We start from the raw sequence: 22573 nt of genomic DNA, 5'->3' as shown, positions 1-22573 counted from the left end.
ATATGTTTTAATTCATCAAATGGAGTAAGTTGATACTGTGAGAAGATAAAATTCAAGTTATTCTCGTGTAATTCTTCAATTTTTGTTCTTCCTGTGATCGTCCAGATTTTTTAATCAATTGAGTTTTTAAACTGACTTTTGTTATCTTTCATTGTTGTATTGGAGACAATATATGTCTTTCCCAGTTCCAACTGGTCATTAAGTGCAGTAATATTTGCGTCGTACAGTGTTGCTGTAACTTGATTACCCTGTTTAACATCAGTGAAGTTGGAAGTGTTTATAAAATATACATGCATAATAAAAGTTTGAAATGTTGAAAAATATTACTATTTATGTACCTCTAAATCCATGAAGACAATATTCTGATATCTAGTAGTCGAATTACGAGCAGTCTTAGGTGATTGTTTCCCTATAATGACCACTTTTGCAAGCCAATTAACCTCTAAAATTGCAATCTGTCGAATAAATTTATACGGTCCAGGCATCTTTGATACCTATTAATAGCAAGAAGAAGAACAAGAAGTTAGACTAAAGATAGTTACCAAAACGAAGAAACAATTTTTTTTGGGAAATGGACAAAATACCAGTGATAAACAAGAAAAGTATCTTTTAAAGAGTTGATAGATATAGAAATGAAATGCATACATGAACTTCAAGTATATATGGTATTTATAGAATATCCAGAACTTCAGGATAGAAAGATATTTTAAGGATATTTTGAATTTTTTAATATACACGTTGAGCACAGAAGACATATAAATAAAAGTAAAAGTAGTAATGTGAGTGCGTGACTATATAAGGTTAATTATATTGTTAGAAGGATAAACTTAAAAATAATTGTAACTACGTGTAAGTTGAAAAATATCCATGCTAGGAAGATAAGTTCAGATAAGTTATGATACTCACGTAAGTTATGATTATACTTGTCTATTCATCATTTAATAGAAGATGAATTATAATTATATTTATCTTTTAATCGTTTAATAGAGGAGGGAAGTTATAATTGTACTTATATATTCATTTAATACAAAATATCTGCAATTAAGCCTTTTTTGTTTTTCATTATTTCCTTATTAAAATAATATATCAAGCCATTATATTTAAATTTCTATTTTTTGTGTAGGGTTCATAGTAACTATATTTTTCATTCTCATTTTTACATAAATGGAAAATTTCTATTTTTTGTGTAAGGTACAACTATAATTTTCATTCTCATTTTTACATAAATGGGAAATGAATGGAACCTAAATGTGTACTCCGCAATTAAAATATATCTAATTTTTTAAATTAAGAATTATATTAATGAAATAAAATATTGTCAACTTAGTTAATTTTTTTTATACAAGAAAGATAGTTGTTTTGTTCTTAGTTATTTATATTTTATATTTGATTAATATAAAACTTTTAAATATCAATATTTGTAAATTGTAATTAAATATAATTGAATGTATGAAGCGTTTGAAATTTTTATTTATGTCATTTCAAAAGTGCAATTTAAATTTTTATGTAAATGGATATGTAAAAATATAATTGTTATCATTCTTGAACATTGAAACTTTACTTTTGACTACTTAATTAAGTTATCCAGTTAATACTATTTAGTTAGAAAGCAAATAAATGGAAATAACTATTGTCAATTATCATTATTCACTTATAACAGTGAAATAAACTATCTCTGAACTATATTTATAATAAAGATTTTTGGTAAACAAATACTGCGTATTTACAAAATGATAGAAATTTTATAAGATAATTATATAACGAAAAAGAACAATGAGAATACAAATTTCTTTCAATTGTCGGAAAAAAATAACAAAAAACTAATAGTTTATATGTTATGAATTTTAAATTTCAGTAACATGTAATAATTAATTTTTTTCTCCTTGCATGAGCATGGGGCTGTGAAGATCCAAGCTATTTTCTATTTTGTAGGATGGTTACATTCCCATATTGACATAATGGGGTATTTTTATTCCCATTAATTATTCAAATTTCACATATTGAAGGACAGCCTCATGACCCACATACAAATTTCGAAAATCCCATGTCATGTATCTATCATTTCTTTCCCATCAAAAAGAATTTTGTTTTGAAGGTTTAATACAATATTTTGTACTCGTGAAAATAGCTCATCAAATCGTTTGTACTTAGCTCGTTGAAATCAAATGAGAATTTTCTTTGCAAAAAAATTCAATATAATAACATATCCTGTATTAAAATAGAGATGCTTTATGCATCATTTTTTGAAGATTTACCTACAAGACAATTGAGAAAAACTTATAACCAAACAACACTAATAATGAAATTTTAGAAATTATCTATAACCTAATTATTGAATAGATGTTTTTACAGCACTTATAATTGTTACAAAATTGATATTACTATTAACATGTCCTCATTAGATAAAATACTCCGTTTTAAAATTTTCTTTCAACTTCAGGCTCTGGCCTGTACTGTGTTTAAAGACCGTGTGCCTCCACGAAATAATACTATAGAAATATGTCCACAATGAATTCATTTCAAACTAAACAATACCAAAAACCTTTCAATAAAAGATTAGCGTGTTCAAAAATATTGAATACTATGTCATATAGGACTGAAAACACCAACTAAAAATTCATTTACATTTAGTAACCATCAAGTCACTAATGGCATGACTATAATTTCTAAAATTCTAAAATGCCAAAAAAGAAAGAAAAGAGCTACTTACATGATTTTTTTACAAAACATTCGACCATCATTTAGTTTCAGTTGCAAACTCAAAACTTCTAATGAGAGTTGTATGCCACATGTATTGTTCCTAAAACAGATGATTAGTCTAAATGAAATGTATAAAATAAAAATACAAAAGGAAGAAGGATGATACTTTATTTACTTTTGATCTAGGTGGTCTATATAAGTGTTTGATATATTTATTTTAACAACCTTAAGTTAATTATTCTAATAAAAAATTCTCTAAATGTATGCCTACCTAATATATCGACGTTGCAAATCTGTAATGGCTATTATAAAAATAAAAGTAAAAAGTGTTTTCAGCTATAAGATATCGAAATTGAATGGGAAACGATTAAATAATTAAAGATTTCAAAATTACATAATTATATTAGTACCTACCTTTTTCATCTTCAAGAGGACAGGAGTCGTTGATATAATGTTCAGATGGAACTATTTACAATTGAAACCAGATGAAAGATTACAACTTAGCATACAAAAGCAAATCTGAATCTCAAAAGGAAAAAGGGGGAAATTCAACTATAAATTAAAAGTTTATTAATTACTTGTCTGCTTCAGTTATGAAATATGTAAGTAGCTTTAATGAAATAAAAACTTTACCCATAAAGCCAAATTATTCATTTAAAAAGGATTACAGAAAGTAGTCAAAGAATATATAATTAGTAGGAAACAAGCAAGACTATTTACATTAGTTTCGTTCGAAAGAAGTACACATATAGTTTTTCCAATTATTTGAATGGCCTCGCTTATTTAGCTCGATCACCTATAATATAAAAATACAAAGGATAGTGAGTTAGACAATTGCACCTATACATTAGATTTCAAGTATGTTGTAATAACTAATTTTAGTGTAACCGTACAGAAGTAGTATACACTTTATCGTAGTTAACACATACACATACCTTGATTGAAACTATCATTTATTTGTTTTGGTTTGTTTTGCATTGTCATATTCATTCATTCCCTGCAATGAAATTTTTAATATTCTTAAATTTTATAGTAAAAAACAAATATAAGAAAAACAAAGCAAAATCATATTTTTTCTTATGATGCACAAATAGAAGTACTCACAATTATAAGATTACTTTCTTTGAACATATATATAGTACTATACAGAAGCTTATACTCCATTGAAGCTTTTTCTGTCCTTGTACTCAACGAATTTGTGCATCAGTACTAATAGCTTCATAGAAAATGTAGAAAAAAAATCGATTATAACCTTTAGAGCAGTATTAAAAATTAAATGTACAAGTATTATTAAAAATATAAGATACTTACATTACTTTGATGATATCTTTTATTGATTTATGAATGAAAGAATTTCCTTATACACTATGTTTTTAGTACATGTGATGTGTGAAGTTTCAGCAATTGATGAGTTAAGCAGAACCTTTAAAGATTTACTTATTTTAGCTATTGATAATGCTACGTACAACTGACCATGACAATAAACTGGCTCCGGAAGATATAAATCAACGAAATCAAGTGTTTGTCCTTGAGCTTTGTTTATCGTCATTGCGAAACATGGCCTAATCGAAAATTGAGTTCTTTTAAATGGAATTGAAGTTTGATCACTTTGAGGTGGAATAAAAGGGATTCTTGGTAAAAAAAAAAAAAAACATACTTTCCACAATATCACTAAATGTAATTTCAACAAGAATTATATTTTTCTCAAATTTTCAACAAGTTAGTTGTGTTCCATTGCATAAACCTTCTGAAGGATTGATATTTCGCAATAACATGACAGGACAGTTTATTTTAAGGTTCAATTCATGTGGCGGAATACCATTTGAAGTCAACCTATTCAAGAAATCTTCTTCAAAACTCTGTTCTGATTTATCGATTGTTTCATCAAAGCTATAGTACGTAAAGATTTGACCAGAAATCTGTTCCAATAAAATTTTGTTAATATGATCAACACATTCATTTCTAGGCGTAAGAATAACTCGATTTGTCATCGTATGTAAATTGTCATCTATATTTGGAAAAACTTGATGGATCAAAGTTTTTAAAGATTTTATTTCGTCTTCGAATGGTACGATAATATCATTTGGAAGCTGAATGCAATTACAAGTATGATGTTGCTCTATCCTGTTTCCAATTTTTAACAAGTAATCACAGAAAGTAGGATCAAACTTCGCCCTCATATTTCAACTAATGGCAGATGTACGAATAGAGGCCATAGGTAAGAGAAAACTAAGCTAACTTTCATTATATCTTCTTTTTTTCCTCTTGGTACTAATGGTGGAATTTGTCGAAAATCCCTTCCAAGAACTATAACTTTACCATCGAAAGGCAAGTCGCAATCGTTAATATCTCTTAGCATTTTATCTACAGTTTCAACAGCACACCGATTTACCACAGGTGCTTCATCCCAGATTATTAACTTACACATTTTCAACAAAATTCCTAAAGCTGATTGCTTACTAACTGAACACCTTACTTTATCAATTATTTCTAAAGGAATTTTAAACCTTGAATGAGCAGTTCGACCTCCAGGTAAAAGAGATGCTGATACCCCGCCAAAGCAATAGAATTTTGAGACCTTACAGCAGTTAGTAATGCTTTATATAAAAAGAATTTACCTGTGCCGCCTGGACCATCAATGAAAAAAGGAGCACTTGATCCCGATGTTATTTTTTCCATAATTGTATCATATGCAAATTGTTGTATGTCATTTAAGCTTGATGCATAAACGTGGCCTCCTTCGAGATTCAAATTTGTTGTTTCATCTTCAACCATTTTTCTTAATCTATCATTCTCATTTATATCTATATTGAATGGTACAATTTTATAGTCGTTTATGTTTTTGCAACATGTGAAGGTATATTTCTAAATATATAATCATCAATTATATAAAATTTAAATTTATTCCACAATAACTTTGGATCATTAGGGTTGCAGAGCACAAGAAGAGTAGCAAAAAGACGTCTTAAACAAATAGGCATTTCGTAAATAATAGCTTCAGACAGACATTCTTCACAATGGTTATCTCCACTCAATAAACCATGTAGAAGTACTGCTTCTCGATATGTGACAACAGTAATCCCATTTGAAGTTCGTAAATCTTAAATGATGTTGGACCTCGAATATGATTCATAAGAACACGAAGATAATATCGTTCTCCTTCAGATGAATTTACTGTAACAATTCGTCCTATAACAACCTATTTCTTTATACAATTTCAAACTTTTTTGTTCGTATTCCAAACGAAATGTGTTGGAAAACCTCGGTACAAAAGTATACGCGCAAACTCATTTTCTTCATTCATTCGAAAGAATTCTGTTAGCATTGTTTTTCTTGTATTTTCATTTTGAACAACAGTATATAAATTATCTTCATTGTCGTACATTACTTGCTGGTGATTTTCGATATGAAGCTGTAAAGAATAGACTGTCGGACAAATTTCTGATAGATTGAACGAGAAAATCCTCCACATAGCTTCTGGTGGAGATATCCATCTAGCAGATTGATAAGCAGAAATTTCATCTATTTCTTTCTCTATTTCATTCGTGTGAACTGAAAAATTGATACGATCATGTCCTTTGTAAACATACTTGTACAAATATTTGACAGATTTGATAGAAGAACATACTTCGACATTAATATGACAGTCAAATTTTGCACTTAAATAAAGATTGTATGATACAACCCATCGATTGTCTAACATTTTGCCTCTAACTCGAACAGAAATATTAGTATCATGACGCTTATATAATGAATATGAATCCTGACCAAATACAGTAATATTACAAAAATCTCTAGGGTATTTATTTTTACAGCCTTTATTTCCCTCTATGCATGTTTTTTTCGAATTCAAGTTTCTACAAGAACCATGCACATTGTGTCTAACAATAACAGAATGAAGATGAGGGTATTTCATTTTGTCAGGAATTTCACATGATACAATTCTATCAACTTCTTCAACACTAGTGATTTTATTTTTAGAGTTAAATATTAACAACATATGAGCATGAAGAAATCCTCTTTTTTGAAATTCAATCACATATATATGTGCAATAACAAGCCCTAAAATACTTACTTTATATAAATCATGTTTCAATTTTTCTAATTTTGCTCTAAATATACGTACAATTAAATCAGGTCGATTTTGAACTTCGTCATTATTCTTTAGTTCTTGCTTAATCTCTAACCAATTTGGATTACATGTTATAGTTAAAAATATATCTGATTTTCCATAACGTTGTACAATGGCTATTTCATCCATATATCTTCTTAGCATATCACGAGGCCCACATGTAAAAGATTGTGGTAAAACAAATTTTCTTCCAACTTTACATTCTCTAGTTTCCCCATTTTTTACACTATCTACAATGCCTTGGTAAAGTTTAGCACGAATTTGTTTCTGATTATTACGAAAATAGTCTAACCTGGCAGTTTCAATCTTAACATACATATCTACAACATATTGTTGAAGTAATCTACCAGCGTGAAGTAACACAAACTTACCAGAAAGCCTAATTTGTAATTTATATGAATAGTATTCTCGACAAGATACCTGAGTACGTTTCTTCGCTTCACCGAGCACTATAGAACCCAAATACAAACCAAATTCAACATTTATTGATAAGATAAGATACTAAAAAAATATAGAGAACTCTAATAGAATATATATTTGCAAACCTTCCTTCTCATTTTCGATAATTTCAGTTGCAGAAATAGCTGTGTTAAGAATAACATCAGATTTCAACATATGTTGAGGCTGAAAGTATATACTTCTGCATCTCTCAATGCCTTCATGCCAATCAGATTCCCTATACGGAAACAGTAACGGATATTGCAATGGATCATAACACCGATAATAGTAATGAACTTTGTGTGAATTGTCAGAATGGCCATATATAGAAATGTCATGAGTACGAACATTAGTATTTTCATTATCTTCGACCCATATAGCAGCTACTTGAGATGTTGTAGGAGTATTGAAAACTCTTTGATCAAATCCTGGATCGTATCGTATTTGTATTTGATGATCATGTAAGTTAGTGATATCACTTAACGACCTAAAAAATTTACTATATGGATTTGTTTTTAAGATTTCGATTAAAGCAATTAAAGTAGATTCAACAAAGTTTGATGAAATGTTCATACGATTTTGAACTTCATTTTCTGTATCGTAAAAATATAATTGTATATAAGAAGGTGTATTATTTTTCGGCATAAGTCACTTACATAATGATGTACTTGTCATTGAACTCTAAACGTGTAAATACCTTTATACGTTTTAAAAAGTTCCTTATCGTACTTCACACCAAATGAAGTGAAAGCAAAATGATTATTATATCCCCTTACAATTTTTTTAAATTTCGTACAATGTAGTTCTTTAAAAATAAATAAATTATATAATTCAACCGGTGAGTCACATATAAAGAGTTTAACTTTTCCATCAGAACAACAAAAATCCTTACTTTCTCTATAAAATTTACGTGCATTACAATGTTTATAGTAGCTGAATGTTGGTAATACATATGCAGTAGATGATATATTTAATCCTTTGAAAGTTTCTCCTAATTCAAAACTGACAATATTATGCATTTCTTGATCTAAAGTTGAAGCGTAAGGATGTTGATGCATTATAGATTCATCTAAGTGGCGATTGATAAAATCATTCTTTTCAGATAACATAGGATCATTTCTTGATCTAAAGTTGAAGCGTAAGTCTTTTCGCCTCTCTTTTTGAACTCGTTGTTGACGAATAACGCTCTATGTGACTCATTTCCACTTTCGGACGCAATGTCAAAGTTAACAATAACACGGTTTTCATCAACAAACGTTTCCAAAATATCCATTATAATAGCAAAATAATTATTGTAGATTTCAACTGTAATGAAAGGAGCATGATGTAAAAAAATTGAAGAACATTATTAACAAATATATTAAACCATTCACGAACAAAGACTAAATTAATTAGCTAAAATTAATTAGTTACAATAAACTCTTAAAGACATTAAACTGTTCAAATTTTCTAACAATATAATAATTATATAACATCAATTACATAAAGATTTAAATATTAATGATAACCAAGCATATATGGAAAAGCTTTCAACAATGGAGAAAAATAATTGTAAAAAATAATATTAAAAAACAAAATATAACTATAAAAATAAGTAAGTCAATTACAGGAATGAATAAAAAAAATTCTGTGTCGACATACAAGAACAAAATTATATAATAATCATTCCAATACTTTCGAACAAAATAAATAAATTTATATAATTAAAATTCAAACAATGTATAATGAATTTGATATAAAAACCCCGTCAATTTATATCTGTATTATTTATTTTGAGAAAATTGTAATTAATCGTGGATATTTCATAATTTTTCTTCTTCAGCACATGCATATTAGCCTCATTAGTATGTGTCAAAATATTGTTAAAGTGATATCAGAAAACTAAAATAAATTTTTAGTATACTGAATAAACACAATTAAGAAAAAATAACATATTACATGTGTGAAACCCAAACTGATTATAAAGAAATGAATAAGAAGACAAAACAAATATACACAGAGAAGTATTTGCGTCCAAAGAATACATAATCATGAAGTAAAAAGTTATTTAAATAACATTTAATGAAGAGAGTGTAAAATATATACAACAACTTATAAAGAATCAATTAAAATAATAAATTTTGTAATAAAACTTACCCAAAATTACCGTCGCAACAACGCCAATGATTCTACAAGAATGGTTAGTTTTTGCTACAACAACTGTCCAAAAACATAACATCCAAAGACAAGTTACAACTTAGAGAACTTCTACTATAAAATAAAAAACCAAAAAGGGCATAAAAAATCCCTCTTTTTCAAAGAAAAAAAAGAAATAATACATAATATCGTAACACGGAAAAAAAAACAACAATAACAACTAACTAACCTAAAAAAGCTCGTTACGATACTTCAACGATTTTTTGTCCTTCCGTTTGAGAGAGCGAAATAGTATCTTACTGATTTTTTGTCCTTCCGTTTGAGAGAGCGAAATAGTATCTTAACTTTTTTGGAAGAAGATTTACGAAAAAGTAATAATAAAGAACAATTTTCACATTTATATTATTTCATTTCTGAAAAGTACAGCATTCAACGAAGTCAGAAGATATTTTTGAAACTAAGTTACGGTAACCGACATTAGATGGTTGTATAAAGTCAACAAAGACAGCAACAATTAATGCAATCAAATTTCATCATTGTCTCCAAAGATTTTTTTTTTTTTTTTGCATGTATAGTTAACAAAGGCAGTAACAATTAATACAATCAAATTTCATTATTCTCTTTTTTTTTTTTTTTTTTTTTTTTTTTTTTTTTTTTGCATCAATAGTGCATAACAAGTTCACTTATAGTACAAAACGAGATCAGTGGAAAACCTCTGCCTCAAGGTGAACAATGATGCAGCCATCCTCTTTTTTAATGTAAAGGAGGATAAGTAGGATGTAAATATAATTCATTGTTTAAAAGTGCCAAAGCATAATTCCTAGAGGTGTCGATACAAACACCAAAAACAAGGCATAATTCCTAGAGGTGTCGATACGAACACCAAATTCCTCTCTCTCAAATTTTAACTATACTATGTATTTATTCACTCTGCATACGTATAAAGGTCGCAATTAAACAAAGACTCAAGACAAATAGGACAAGATATTCATCACATCGCCAGTTAATTTGAAGATAATTTTTCTACAAATTAAAAATTCCAAAAAATTCTGCCATGAAATGTGAAAAAGAGCCTCTCACCTTGTAGGGTTTACATCAATATGCAAATACAGATATCATTGTAGATCCTCAAAAAGACTTGCTATAAAATGAACTACAAAGTTAGTGGATTCACTAACAAACACATCAGTTCAAACTCTATCCTACGAGGGATAGCTCGATCCAAATCTTTGTTCCCTTCCAAGAAAGATGTTGCTGATGGGTAAGAAGCGAGAAAGAGCGATAACATTGGAGGAGCATCAATCATCAGCTAAACTTGCCAATCTCCATCTTCTTCTTGATCGCTTTTTGACCATGATAAACGAATGAGTCTATTATACCCGAAACAGTGAAAACACCTGAGGCAAGATGCAAAATTGTAGGGAAAAATGTCAAGTTCATCAAACAACTCCAGCAACCATTGAGGTGTGAAAAGCTGAAAATAAAGAAATACTTGGGTGTTTGTTGTTTGGCATTATTCTCGAATCTTGTTTCCTCCTTGACATCAACATTTTGTTTATTAAGAGTCGGAGGAAAAGAGAGTATTACCTCCAATAATGGCGCATAAATTGGTCAGGAAGTGCAAGAATGAAACATGCGTCTCTGTGAAAGTCACCTGTAATATTAAAAGATAAGCAGAAGTTTACACATGCTGCGACTGAATATCTAGTAGCAATGTTGTTTCTGCTACAAGACCACATTAGCTTAATACCTTGTATATAAATTTGAAGTGTACTATAATTAAAAGCAAGCAAAAAAATGGAAGAAAAAAAACTAATTTGAAGCCCAGGAAGTGTGTGCATAATTGAACCAAAAATAATATTGTTTGACTTATAAAACTAATATTCTGTCTTATATTTTGTCAAGCAACACTCACCTTTATTGGTGAAAGGTCATAAAAGAAGAAAACTCCAGGAAGAGATTGAAGGTGACCCGCTTCTGATCCCTTAACATGTTCAGTTACAGAGAACTGCAATAGGACAGTAGCTAATGAATCTTATGTCAAGTAGAAGAGAAAAAAACTTGTAAAGAAAGAGAGAAAAAAGAATTGAGAGAATATAGTTTTAAAGTCATAATCAGACCTGATTTGACTGGATGGTATTCCCATTAACATCTGTGAATACGGTAGGTACCACCTGCATTCCAGAATAAAAAATTTAAATATTCACGATAATTAGTATACAACAGGTCCACATCAGTAGCATGCCACTAAAATTTCAACTCGATGAAGCCTTATTCCATATCTATCTACGTAGCACAAGTTTCCTATTAAGTCATATCTGTTAGATTTAACAATCTAGTAGCCTGCAGCATACTTTAAGCCCCAGCTTAACGTAAATATAAATTAAAAAGTTTTCGTTCTTACCACCACAATAGTGCCCACAGAGCCAAATTTCTGTCCACCACCATAGCTTTTATGTCTTGCAACAGTCATTATATCATTGACTCACTTTTCTAAACTTTTTGGCACAGAACAACGTTAAAAGCTCCTTGAGGCCATATGTTCTGTCAATGCTTGCATTTTTTCCACATATTACGTGATTGTAAGCACTCTCAAGGGAAAATACATAGAAGCAAACTACCCCAAAACGTGTGTTCTTTGTAAGAGCTAAGGTATTCAAGCTACATCACTGTCTCCCCAGTCAGATGTCTAACGATACACACACCACCCTCTCGTTATCATCTTCACCATGAAAATCCGACCTTCAAATTGCAGCTGGAGCTTAAGCCCCCGTTTGACCCCCATTCATTGAAAATGAAAATGAGAGGAATAGTGTTGTTTTGAAAAATGAATGGTTGAAAAAGAAGGAAAATTTTTCGATTTACGTGTAACATTATTTTATGGAAGATTGTGTGGTTGAAAATAGGAGTAAGAAAAATGAGATGTAAAGAAATGAAATTTAATGGGGGCCAAATCTTCGGGGTCCTCAATAAGACACTGATCTGATCCATACACATTTTTCAGATCTACAGGAAACCAAACACTTCCACTTCCAAGTCATGATCCTTCCTCCTGAATACTGTAAAATACTCTCGCTTTTTTTTTTATTCGGTAGGTGGACTCTACAACACCGGACAATATTAAGATACAAAAAGATGCCAAAATCTGCTCAAGTACACTATTTAACATGCCCTGTATGTGCCAAATCAATGAAGAACAATTCCACGTGCAATTCCCATCAGGGAAAAGGGGTAAATATTGAAGAAGAAATGTTAGCGAGTAATAGGAAATTGGGGCCTATAGCCGGGGGCCTATAGCCATAATGCACCTTTCTTTCCAAAATAAGAAATGCATGTATGAATCAGCAAGGAAAAAATGAGAAGAAAATAGATGCAACAAAAATTTGACATCTAATCATTTCTGCTAACCTTCAGAAAATACTGATACATAGCATTTGGTGTTTGTTGTACCCATAGCACACTGCAAATTGAAGTGACAAGAATGCAGAATATCCTTACATATGTATTGACAAAGAATCTGAAGAGGAATGATTAAAATACAAGACTTAAATGATCAAATGAACTGAGAAGATAAATTACCCATCCAATGGATTTATTACGCCAGGAAAGTAGTCCCCAAATGCTAATCTGTTGATCTTATGACTTATCTGTTGCACAATCACACATTTGGTTAACCAGATACTCAACAACAACTAACATCACGAGCTGAATAATGAAAGCATCTTGTTTGTTGATAACAAATGCCGTGGAAATATCTTAGTTGCTATTCCAGAAAGGAAGGGATCAGGACAAGTCTTACATTAAAACTGTCCTTCTGAAATGCCAGCAGATCGTGAACATGCACGTTCGACTGCTGGAAACTCTTCCCAGGTGCAAAATGAAAATTGCCAGCTACCTTATTGACGTCCAAGAATCCATATATATTGCACCCTTCGCCTTCTTCCTCTTTAATCTGTTGAAGAAAACCTTCTCTTTTGCACTGATTCAATGTTGAAAATGAGGGAATCAGAGCGAGTATGAAGTTCAGAACAATGCCAAGAATTTACTATACATAAGTTCAACACTCCCGAGAATTAAATTAGTGCAAACTAACTTTAATTTTCAATAGGCGACTTATACTGATGTAAAGTTGTACTAGGAATGAAGAATATCTGAACATTTTCATCGGTTGGAAAATCAAACGAATAAAAGGATGGAAACTTGTCAAGGAGCTAAGGGGGGTGTATTCAGTTTGGATTTTTTAAAACCTTTAAATGACTTTTTCAAGTAAATATCTTTTGTAGAGTTTAATGAACTTTTATTGACTTTTATAAATTTTTTATAGAATGAATGAAAATCTTCATGACTTCTATAAACTTTTCTTAAAAACTGTTGTATAATTCATATGACTTCATTTTAGAGGGGAAAAAAATCTTGAATGTAAATTATTGCTCATCTTTGTGAACCTCTATTTGCATGACCAAGTGATCCACAATACATAGTACCAAAATTATATTATTATGTCAATAAAAATATTTTATAAAAGAATATAAAATACCAGTCACCTAAATAAGAAAAATAAACAACCAAAATACAATATAACATTTCTATACTCTTCGATGTAAAAAAATAAAATAAAAATCTAACGTTCAATATTATCAATATGTTTAAACTTGTAGAAAATTATTAAAATCAAATAAGCAAGTTTGTAAAATATTAATTTAAAATGGATTTCTCTATAGAAAAATTGGTGGATACCATGAAAAAGAAAAGAGTGAAAAATCTAATAAGAATATTTATCTACAACTCTTTTTCAAAGAAAATGAGAAAATAATAAAAAAAAGAGGAAAAAAAATAGAGAATATTAAAAAGAGAATGATAAAAATAATGTCAATAACAATAGATTGAAGAGGGAGAAAAATATTGATTTTCTGTACCATGACTTTAGGGTTCGTAGAGCGAAAGAAGAGATAGAAATATTATTGATGGAAAGACATTTTTTGTTGAATGTCATTCAAAATCTTAAGGTGAATGTAAGAATTTTTTTAGATTTTTTATTTGTATATTCTGCTTAAATGTTAGTACGCGAAGGATTTCATAAAATATTAAGAGGGTGTTTGGGAGACTTTTTATGTAAAAATGCATTTTTGAATAGTAAATTGATGAGAAATGTGTGGTTGAAAAATAATAAAAAAAATTTGATTTACGTGTAATATTATTTTAATAAAGAATGTGTGGTTGAACAGAAGAGAAAAAAATAGATACCAAATGGGGTCTAAAAGTCATTGACATTTTGAACACCGTGACATTTTAAGACTTCTCAAAAGTCTTGATTTAATACTCCGTAACTTTTAAGAAGTCTATATAGAATAGCCCGAAGATTTTATGAAGTTTTAAAAGGTCTTGAATACATGTACTTTGACTTTTTAAGTATTTAAAATTCCAAACTGAATACATCCCCATAAGTAAAGAATATAACCACGAAGTATAGGGATAAAGGACAAATCAGAGGACTTCATTTCAAAAATGTATTACATCATAGAAGAAATCAATTCGGTAATAGATACTACTCTTCTAAAAATACATTTTCACCGTGCACAACATATTAGACTCTATAGAGAAAAACTCAAAAGTGAAAAACTCACATTAACCAAGACCAAGACTCTTATTTTTATAGTAGTAGTAACTGAAGATTGAAAGGAGATTATCCAAAATGTTGCAAAGTGATAAAATATAAGCATAGTTTTGAAACTGGTCCTGGACTTACCCCATTTCCATCACTCAATCTAGTCAATTCATGGGTCACTAATTTTTATTTATTTTTAATTATATGTATTAATTATTATAAATTTCAATTTATTAAAAACCTGAACTAAAAATAATACTTGGGTTATAAATCAAAACTCCTTGAATTTACTCCAGCACACCTATAATTACAAGCAAATTTACTATTTCAATAAAAAATTTAGATGACACAATACATCTATTTCGTTAAAGAAGCTAATATCCATGTTATGTTATTACATAAGCAAATTAACAAATTTTTTTATTTTTTATTTTTACAGCTAAATAGCAATATCACCCTCAAATCGTCAATGTTATAATACCAAAGCCACTTGAATATGAGACAAATGTATCTATGGGCTCGAGTACAAGGTAAGCTAATGTTCAAGACATGAGCATACCTGGTCAATCAAATCGGGGTTGGACATTGCCCAGCCTTTCTTTCTATATGCTTCGCGTACTTCTTCACAGGAGTTACAACAATCATCATCTGACTGCATATAAAAGTGGGAGGTGTGGTATGACATATAAGTTTAAGCAGGCATTAAATGGATAATATACCTAAATAACGAGCAAGCTTCAAATCAACTGAAGGAAGCAAGCAAAACAGACAAATTGGAAGGCAGAGAAGACTATAAAATGAAAAATATAATAGAACGAAAACTCATAATGCACGGAAAACTACTGAAGTTTTGAAAAGAATATATCTGTTAATGTTACAGCCTTTTATTCATTCATCACGATCCATAAATTTCGCATCATCTAAAAAACAAAATTATTCACCACTAAATTCATAAAATAAGCATACCGCTTCTGCACCGTAACATGATCCACAATATGTTTCATTGTGGTCAAGCCTTCCTCCATGTCTCTGTAAAGGCTTTTCGATCTATGCCAGTTACAAAATAACATAGGAAAAACAATCTGTCAGTAATGAAATAAGTACCTAATAAAAAAAATTTTAAAAAACAACTATGAAAATGGCTGCAAAAGAGAAAAAGATGACCAATTCTTTTGCCACCTAACTATCGACAGTTCTGCTAATTCATATTGCTGACATACACTACCATTCCTGACTCTGAGTAACTAAATATTGAGTACCACAGCATGAAAAAAATCCTCTTAATGAATAAAGTCTGCATCTTTAAACATCCATTACAAGGTTTATCTAGTGATTTACCTTGGGATGACCAATACCATCCTGCCTTGTTTCTATTACATTACCATGAGCATCGATCCTTTTCTTGATGATGTCATGTCTCTGCAATAGTAAATGTAATTCAACATCACTTCGATAACCAGAAATCTATAAACAACAGAGTTGGCGACACTGAAAAAAATCACCATTTTACACAAATCTCTTAAATTCGATGACTCCTTGGCATATCCATATATTTTGGCCATCAGCATTTTTTTCTAACTCCTTAGCTTGGAATACTCAAAAGCAATATGGCAAGATGGGCATCCATTATTAGATTTCTAGTTGGAAGAAAATATATGATAAGGTTGAATCATGTTTAATATTTTATAGAAAAACGATCTATATGTCAAGCAAACTGGAGGGATTTGAAAAGAACAGAGATGTGCTTAAATGCTATCGTATTTTCACCACAATCCACACTCAACACACACACACATAACATGTGTACAAGTGTGCTTGTGTGAGTTAACATTTACATAAATACAAAATGTCCTGTTTATGAATAAAGAACTCTAAGTACGGAGTAGTTATATTCTCCAAGAAGTACATACAACATCAAGATGTTGCTCTCCACTTATATCCATGGCATCAACACTGAGTATGGAGCATGGAAGTGCTGGAAAAGTCACATCGAACTGCAATGCCAAGAAGGAGAGTATACATGATCAATCTTATGGAAACTAACAAACATGAGAAAAATGAGATGAATCAAAAGTGAATTATATGGCAGAGAGTGATCTGGATGAGTTGGCTTGAGTTTTGCTATTAGGTTGCTCAATCTCGGAGTAATATAACTACTGCAAAAATGTACTCAAGATTTTACTCATTTGGTTTAAGCCAATATTTCAACAAGCTTTTTACCAAGCAAAACCTAAGTCGAACTTGAATGTAGACTATTTGATGCCTCAGCTATTAGCTGCATCAGATTTCAGTTGGAAAAAAGCTACAAGCTCCAGCACGTGATACAAGCTTTGTTCTCTGTGAGAGGCTTGAATTCATCTAGAGCCCATAAATTGTTTTTATATTTTAATTACAACTTCACTGATTTATTCAAAAAAATATAAATTCAACGCCATAAATGAGCCGAAGATGAGGTACATAATTCTAATAATCGGGTAACAAATGTTACGCTCAGGAAGGAAATAAAAATCAAAAAGGTCCGACACATAGTACTTAAAGAGAGTAGGGCAATGAAAAGGAGAGACTACTGAGATTAAGAACACAATAGTTTTCAGCTGTGTGATGTCAAAAAATAGTAATTACAAGAAATGGATTCTACATTGATCCGGAGTCTTTCTCCTCTTGATGTGTCTACCACTAACTTTGTCTCAGTCACAGCATGAAGATATAATCCTGCAAAATAGAGTGAAATTACAATAGCTAAGAATATGGAGAGAAGAGAAACAAACAAAATTTCAATCGTAACACAGGGCATTGCAACTCAATGAAAGATGAAACTCTCCCGATGAATTCCATGCTAACATAAGCTAAAACCGTAAAAATCATACAGAAAGGGCCATCTTTGTTCTCAGACAGAAAAATATTACAATTTCCTCCAGGCCATTAAATGACATTTCATTTTGCCAAAGCACTGTAGGGACTAGGGGGGAACAGGGCATTGGTGAATGATTCTGTCTCTGAATCTCTTTCAGCGTTTGAGTTTAAATTCTTGCACAGTTCAACAAAAATATTTTAAATTCTTTTGAAGCCTAAATAACTCAAGAAATGAAATTCATATTGTAAGTGTTCTCCACTGTGAGTAATCGATGTGATTCATAGTTTCTTTGTACCGTATTCTTTCTTTGGTAATCATCTCCTTGAAACTGTTTCCCCACACTTTGGGAACAGCTTCTTCAGATTCCTAGCACATTCAATTATCAAGTCCAAGGATCTATTCTTTATAACCCTACCACTGAACCCTCAGAAATAAGAAAAGTCACGATTCTTTGTTCTTGAAGACTATTTATCAACACCAAGAACAGGTGCTAATCTTCTTTCCTTGTTTTATCTTGCTCTAAACAATTAATCTTCCCTTACTTGGCAAGAACATATTGTTGCCAATAATTTTCCGTCATTTTCATCATCACTTTATCCCGCCCATATTGTCCTACCAGAGCTTTGCATAAAGTTCACAAAAAAGATCTTAAAGGTGACATCAATTTTATTACCTTGCAACACTAATAAAAATTTATAATTAATATTTTTATGACCAATCAGCGTGGTTCTATTTTTGTACTCGAGATATTAATCTAATCTTATAACACTCTTTTAATGAGAAGTATATGTCAAACAGTTCAGAGATGCAAAAGAGGGATCTCCAAAAAATTTCCAATGACTATTAACTCTGCAATAGAAACTCTACGAGCTGAAAGCATGAATTGATGAAGTTACCTACTGATTCAAATAAGAGGTGTCAGTTTTGTTGAAAACGCCTTTGACAGCCCAAATAATCGAACAAACATCCACTGAAACTCATGGTACTTACTTTTGGAGCACAAATTATTGTCCACTGTTTCTTTACATTTTTTATTCACCATCAATATAAATATTTCACTCTCAAATTACAATTAAGCTCCAACAACTACACTGATCATTATGTAACATACATAAAAGTGAACTCCAATGAAACATTAATCAGACTATCAGCCTATCATAAGACCCAAGATTGCCATTCAGAAGGGACAAAACAGGTTGAGATATAATTCTAGGCCTTAGTAGAATCCCAGCAACTTCTTTACTGAGGGAGAGAAAGAACAACTAATTTTCCATTGAACTTATATGAAGAAAAAAGTTACGGATTTCCTTTTTAAGGGTGAAATGTACTTAAACTTTAGCAATAAAAACTCACGCCCCACTTGTTCCCCCAATAAACAGCCCCTAATCTCGCTAAGAAGATGAACCTGTCCAAAAATACCTGCTCAAAGGATCCAAATTCTAGAATCCAATAAATATTGCTCCCAGATTTCAACTTCTACCCAATATGTATGTATTACACGAACCCAAAAGCAACCTAGTTCTAAATACTTTCTCCTCTCAAGAACTATCTGTCATTTTCACTTTCTATACAACTATAATGTTGACATGTGTAACTTCAACCAATTTCCACAAAAATTACATTCACAGACTACTACATCTATATGTACAAAATCAACACTAAAAAGCTGTTCCAATTTCTATCTAAAGCATAAAAAAAAATAAAAATAAAAAAACAAATAGAGAGAGAGAGAGAGAGGGGAGAGTGAGACGGACTGAGCTCGGAGATGAAGAGAAGGAGCATGACGATAGAGGAAACGATAGTTATGACACCTCCAGACAGGGTTCTGCTGTAGAAATCCTCATTGATCTTAGGGTAGGCGTCGAGATTTCGAATTTTACCAATTAAATTCTCCATAGTCCAGCACTAATTAATTTAGAAAACAAAACTAAACAGAAAAAAGATAGAAACTCCTCCAATTATTGGTTTAAAAAGCCCCCGGTGAATACCGGAGTGATCGAGGACCGATTTTGACTTAAATATTTTTCTAATTTAAATATTTCACCTATTTAACTCATATCTAAGCCCCTATTGGTCATCTATTTTCTTCCATTTTTCCTATTATTTTTTTTACAGTACTCATTTTCAATCACACATTCTTCATTAAAATAATATTCAAGTAAATCAAAAAATTGTCTTTTTTTTTTTTAACCACACGTGTCAACATCAATCACTATTCCATAATACATTCTTCTCAAATAATGGATGACAAACACACCCTAATTAATTCTTGTCGTTCAAAGATCTTAGACGGAAAAAAGTAGTAGGAATTTTTTTCCGAAATCGGTGGAACCGAACTGGAACCGTTTAGAACCGGCCGGTTCGGTTCTGGTTCTTCTAAAAAATAATTTGGTTTCGGGACAAATTATTAAGAACCGATCGATTCCAATCCGGTTCTTGGTTCTAGTATGGGAACCGCGGGGAATCGAACAGTTCTCATAGAATTTTTTTCAGTGGGCATTTTTTTCTTTTTTTGTAAAATATAAGACTTACTCTCCAATTTGTTCCGAAACCAAATTGGTAATATATATGACTTACTCTTAAAGTAAAAAGAAACTTCCATCAAAGTAAAACAAAATTTAAAAAAAAAAAAACTGTAGTATAACAATATAAGCAAAAGGCAGTGACATATGAAAATGAAACGAATGTTTATGTATATAGTTCATATGTCATTTTTTAATTAAATACTTGAGAAAAATATTGAATTGTGATTACCCGAAAGTTCAAGAAATTGTTAAAAAGGGACCCTTCGGTTGGCATTTTTTTCAGTAAAATATATGACTTACTCTCCAAACACTTTTATTTTGTTTTCATTTTGATGAAAGTTTTTTAATCATTGAAGTACTAGACGGTTTATATAAGTTAATATTTGTTTGATAATAGTAACTTATATTATTTGCATATTGTTTTAAAATTTGTATACTTAGTTTTCTTTTAATCTTTGTATAATATGTTCAGTTCTTCTATATTTTTTTAAAAGTATCACATTGGTAGTTTCTTTAGATTTCTTATTAGTAAACATTTTATTTCGACATTTTTATGTAAAGAAGCGGACCGGATCGAACCGGAACCGATTCCATAGCTAACAATGGAACCAATGGTTCCATTTCTAAAATTCTCATTGGTATTCGCTCCGATTTGGTTCGGTTCCTTTTAGAACCGGACCGAACTGGACCGCGTCCACTCTTAGAAAAAAAGGAAAGCCCTCCACTTGCGTTCAAAGATATTTGATGATTGCAAACTTTTATTTACAGTTGAAAGTTGGAACAATATTTGAACATTCAAGAGAACAAATCTTCACCATTTCACAGAATTATTCTAAGGCCATGTTTGATAGGGGCCAATTCCATGTAAAATTGAATTCAAAATCCATTTTCCACTCATTTTGTAGTGTTTGATATCCTATTTTTTCTATGGAATTTGGGTTCTTGCTTTTCTTGGAAATTGTATTTTTCATGGTTTTGTGGTGGGAATTGATTTTCCAGGCACTGTTCACAGTTTTTAATTATTATTTTTTTTTTGCAATGGAAACAAATTCTAAGAATTATTGTAAAAAAAAAAATTCACTTTAATTGGCAATTTCGATGTAAAACAAAGTCAAACGAATAACAAAAGTTAGATGATTTTTTTGTTGGCAATGGGAACAAAATTTATTCCCAATACCAGTAAAATATATCCATTTAATTAATAATTTTCATGTAAAAAAGCCAAACGAACATAAAAAATACTTTTATTTTAACATTTGCATGTGAAAAATTATACTAATCAAACACAATAATTTACAATTTTCAGGAAAATAATTTTTAGGTAATTCAATTCCCTATAATTCGTTTTCAATTCAATTCAGTTCTATCTTTGTAATCAAACAGACCTAAAGGATTTTGCAAACCGCTTAGAAATTTGCTTTGTCATTCATATGTAATAATTGATGGATAAATTATATTGAGATGTGCTATGGGTACAGCATAATTTACAGCATGGTTCACATCATACTTACACACAAGACGTGAGGTCCACGATTAAAATAATTACGGACTCCACTGATGAGAGAGAGAGAGAACTGTAAATGTACAGTCCTACATGAACTTTACAAACAGCAATTTCCAATTATATTTCCTTCTAGCTTCTATGTTGAGAGTTACTGTTGTACAACAGGCTCGAGGGGATCTATTTAAATAGGACAAATCTTAGATCAAAATATCAAATCAATTGTACAGGATAATTTATCGTGTGGAGTGATTTTGCATGATTCGTGGAATATTAGTTCAAGTAGATTGTGAAAAGAAATTTGAAGTTGACAATTTATGAAATGTTTGATGTGAAAATTTTAGTTTTGTTCTTCCGACCAGAAGGATTAGACCTTTCGATAGATGTAGCGATGAATGAACTTGAGTGATAAAAAGAAATTTAGCTAATCGGCCTAAATCTATTGAAAAGAGGAAATTTTTGTAGCTAAATTTTGAAAACGTTCTTAATAATCTTATTTTTTCAAGGGTAAAATAAAAATTGGTATACATTCAAGTTGTGGTGAGGTTTTATGTTAATCACCTAATTTATTTTATTTCAAAGTGGTCCATGAAATTTACATTTTGTTTTACTTCAATCACCCAATCAAAAAAGCAGTTGTGATCTATTTACACTTTTTAGTTCATTAGTGCTGTTATTCCAC

At 30.5% G+C, this 22573-nt stretch overlaps 1 protein-coding gene across 1 annotated transcript; it reads right to left on the bottom strand.

Moving 5' to 3' along the window:
- Positions 1-10371: 10371 nt before the first annotated feature.
- Positions 10372-19877, bottom strand: LOC111408878 (endoplasmic reticulum-Golgi intermediate compartment protein 3-like). Its single transcript, XM_023038693.1, has 13 exons — positions 19620-19877; positions 17650-17723; positions 16922-17005; positions 16350-16430; positions 15978-16058; positions 15571-15663; positions 13206-13385; positions 12986-13053; positions 12815-12866; positions 11527-11580; positions 11322-11414; positions 10994-11060; positions 10372-10803 (listed from the first exon to the last, which is right to left on the bottom strand). The coding sequence occupies exons 1-13, from the start codon at positions 19759-19761 to the stop codon at positions 10712-10714; spliced, it is 1161 nt and encodes a 386-aa protein (XP_022894461.1). The 5' UTR covers positions 19762-19877; the 3' UTR covers positions 10372-10711.
- Between the last annotated feature and the right edge of the window lie 2696 nt (positions 19878-22573).

The sequence above is a fragment of the Olea europaea genome, chromosome 14, assembly GCF_002742605.1.
Source record: "Olea europaea var. sylvestris chromosome 14, O_europaea_v1, whole genome shotgun sequence".
Classification (NCBI taxonomy): Eukaryota; Viridiplantae; Streptophyta; class Magnoliopsida; order Lamiales; family Oleaceae; genus Olea; species Olea europaea.
This window is presented reverse-complemented; position numbering and strand designations above follow the sequence as displayed.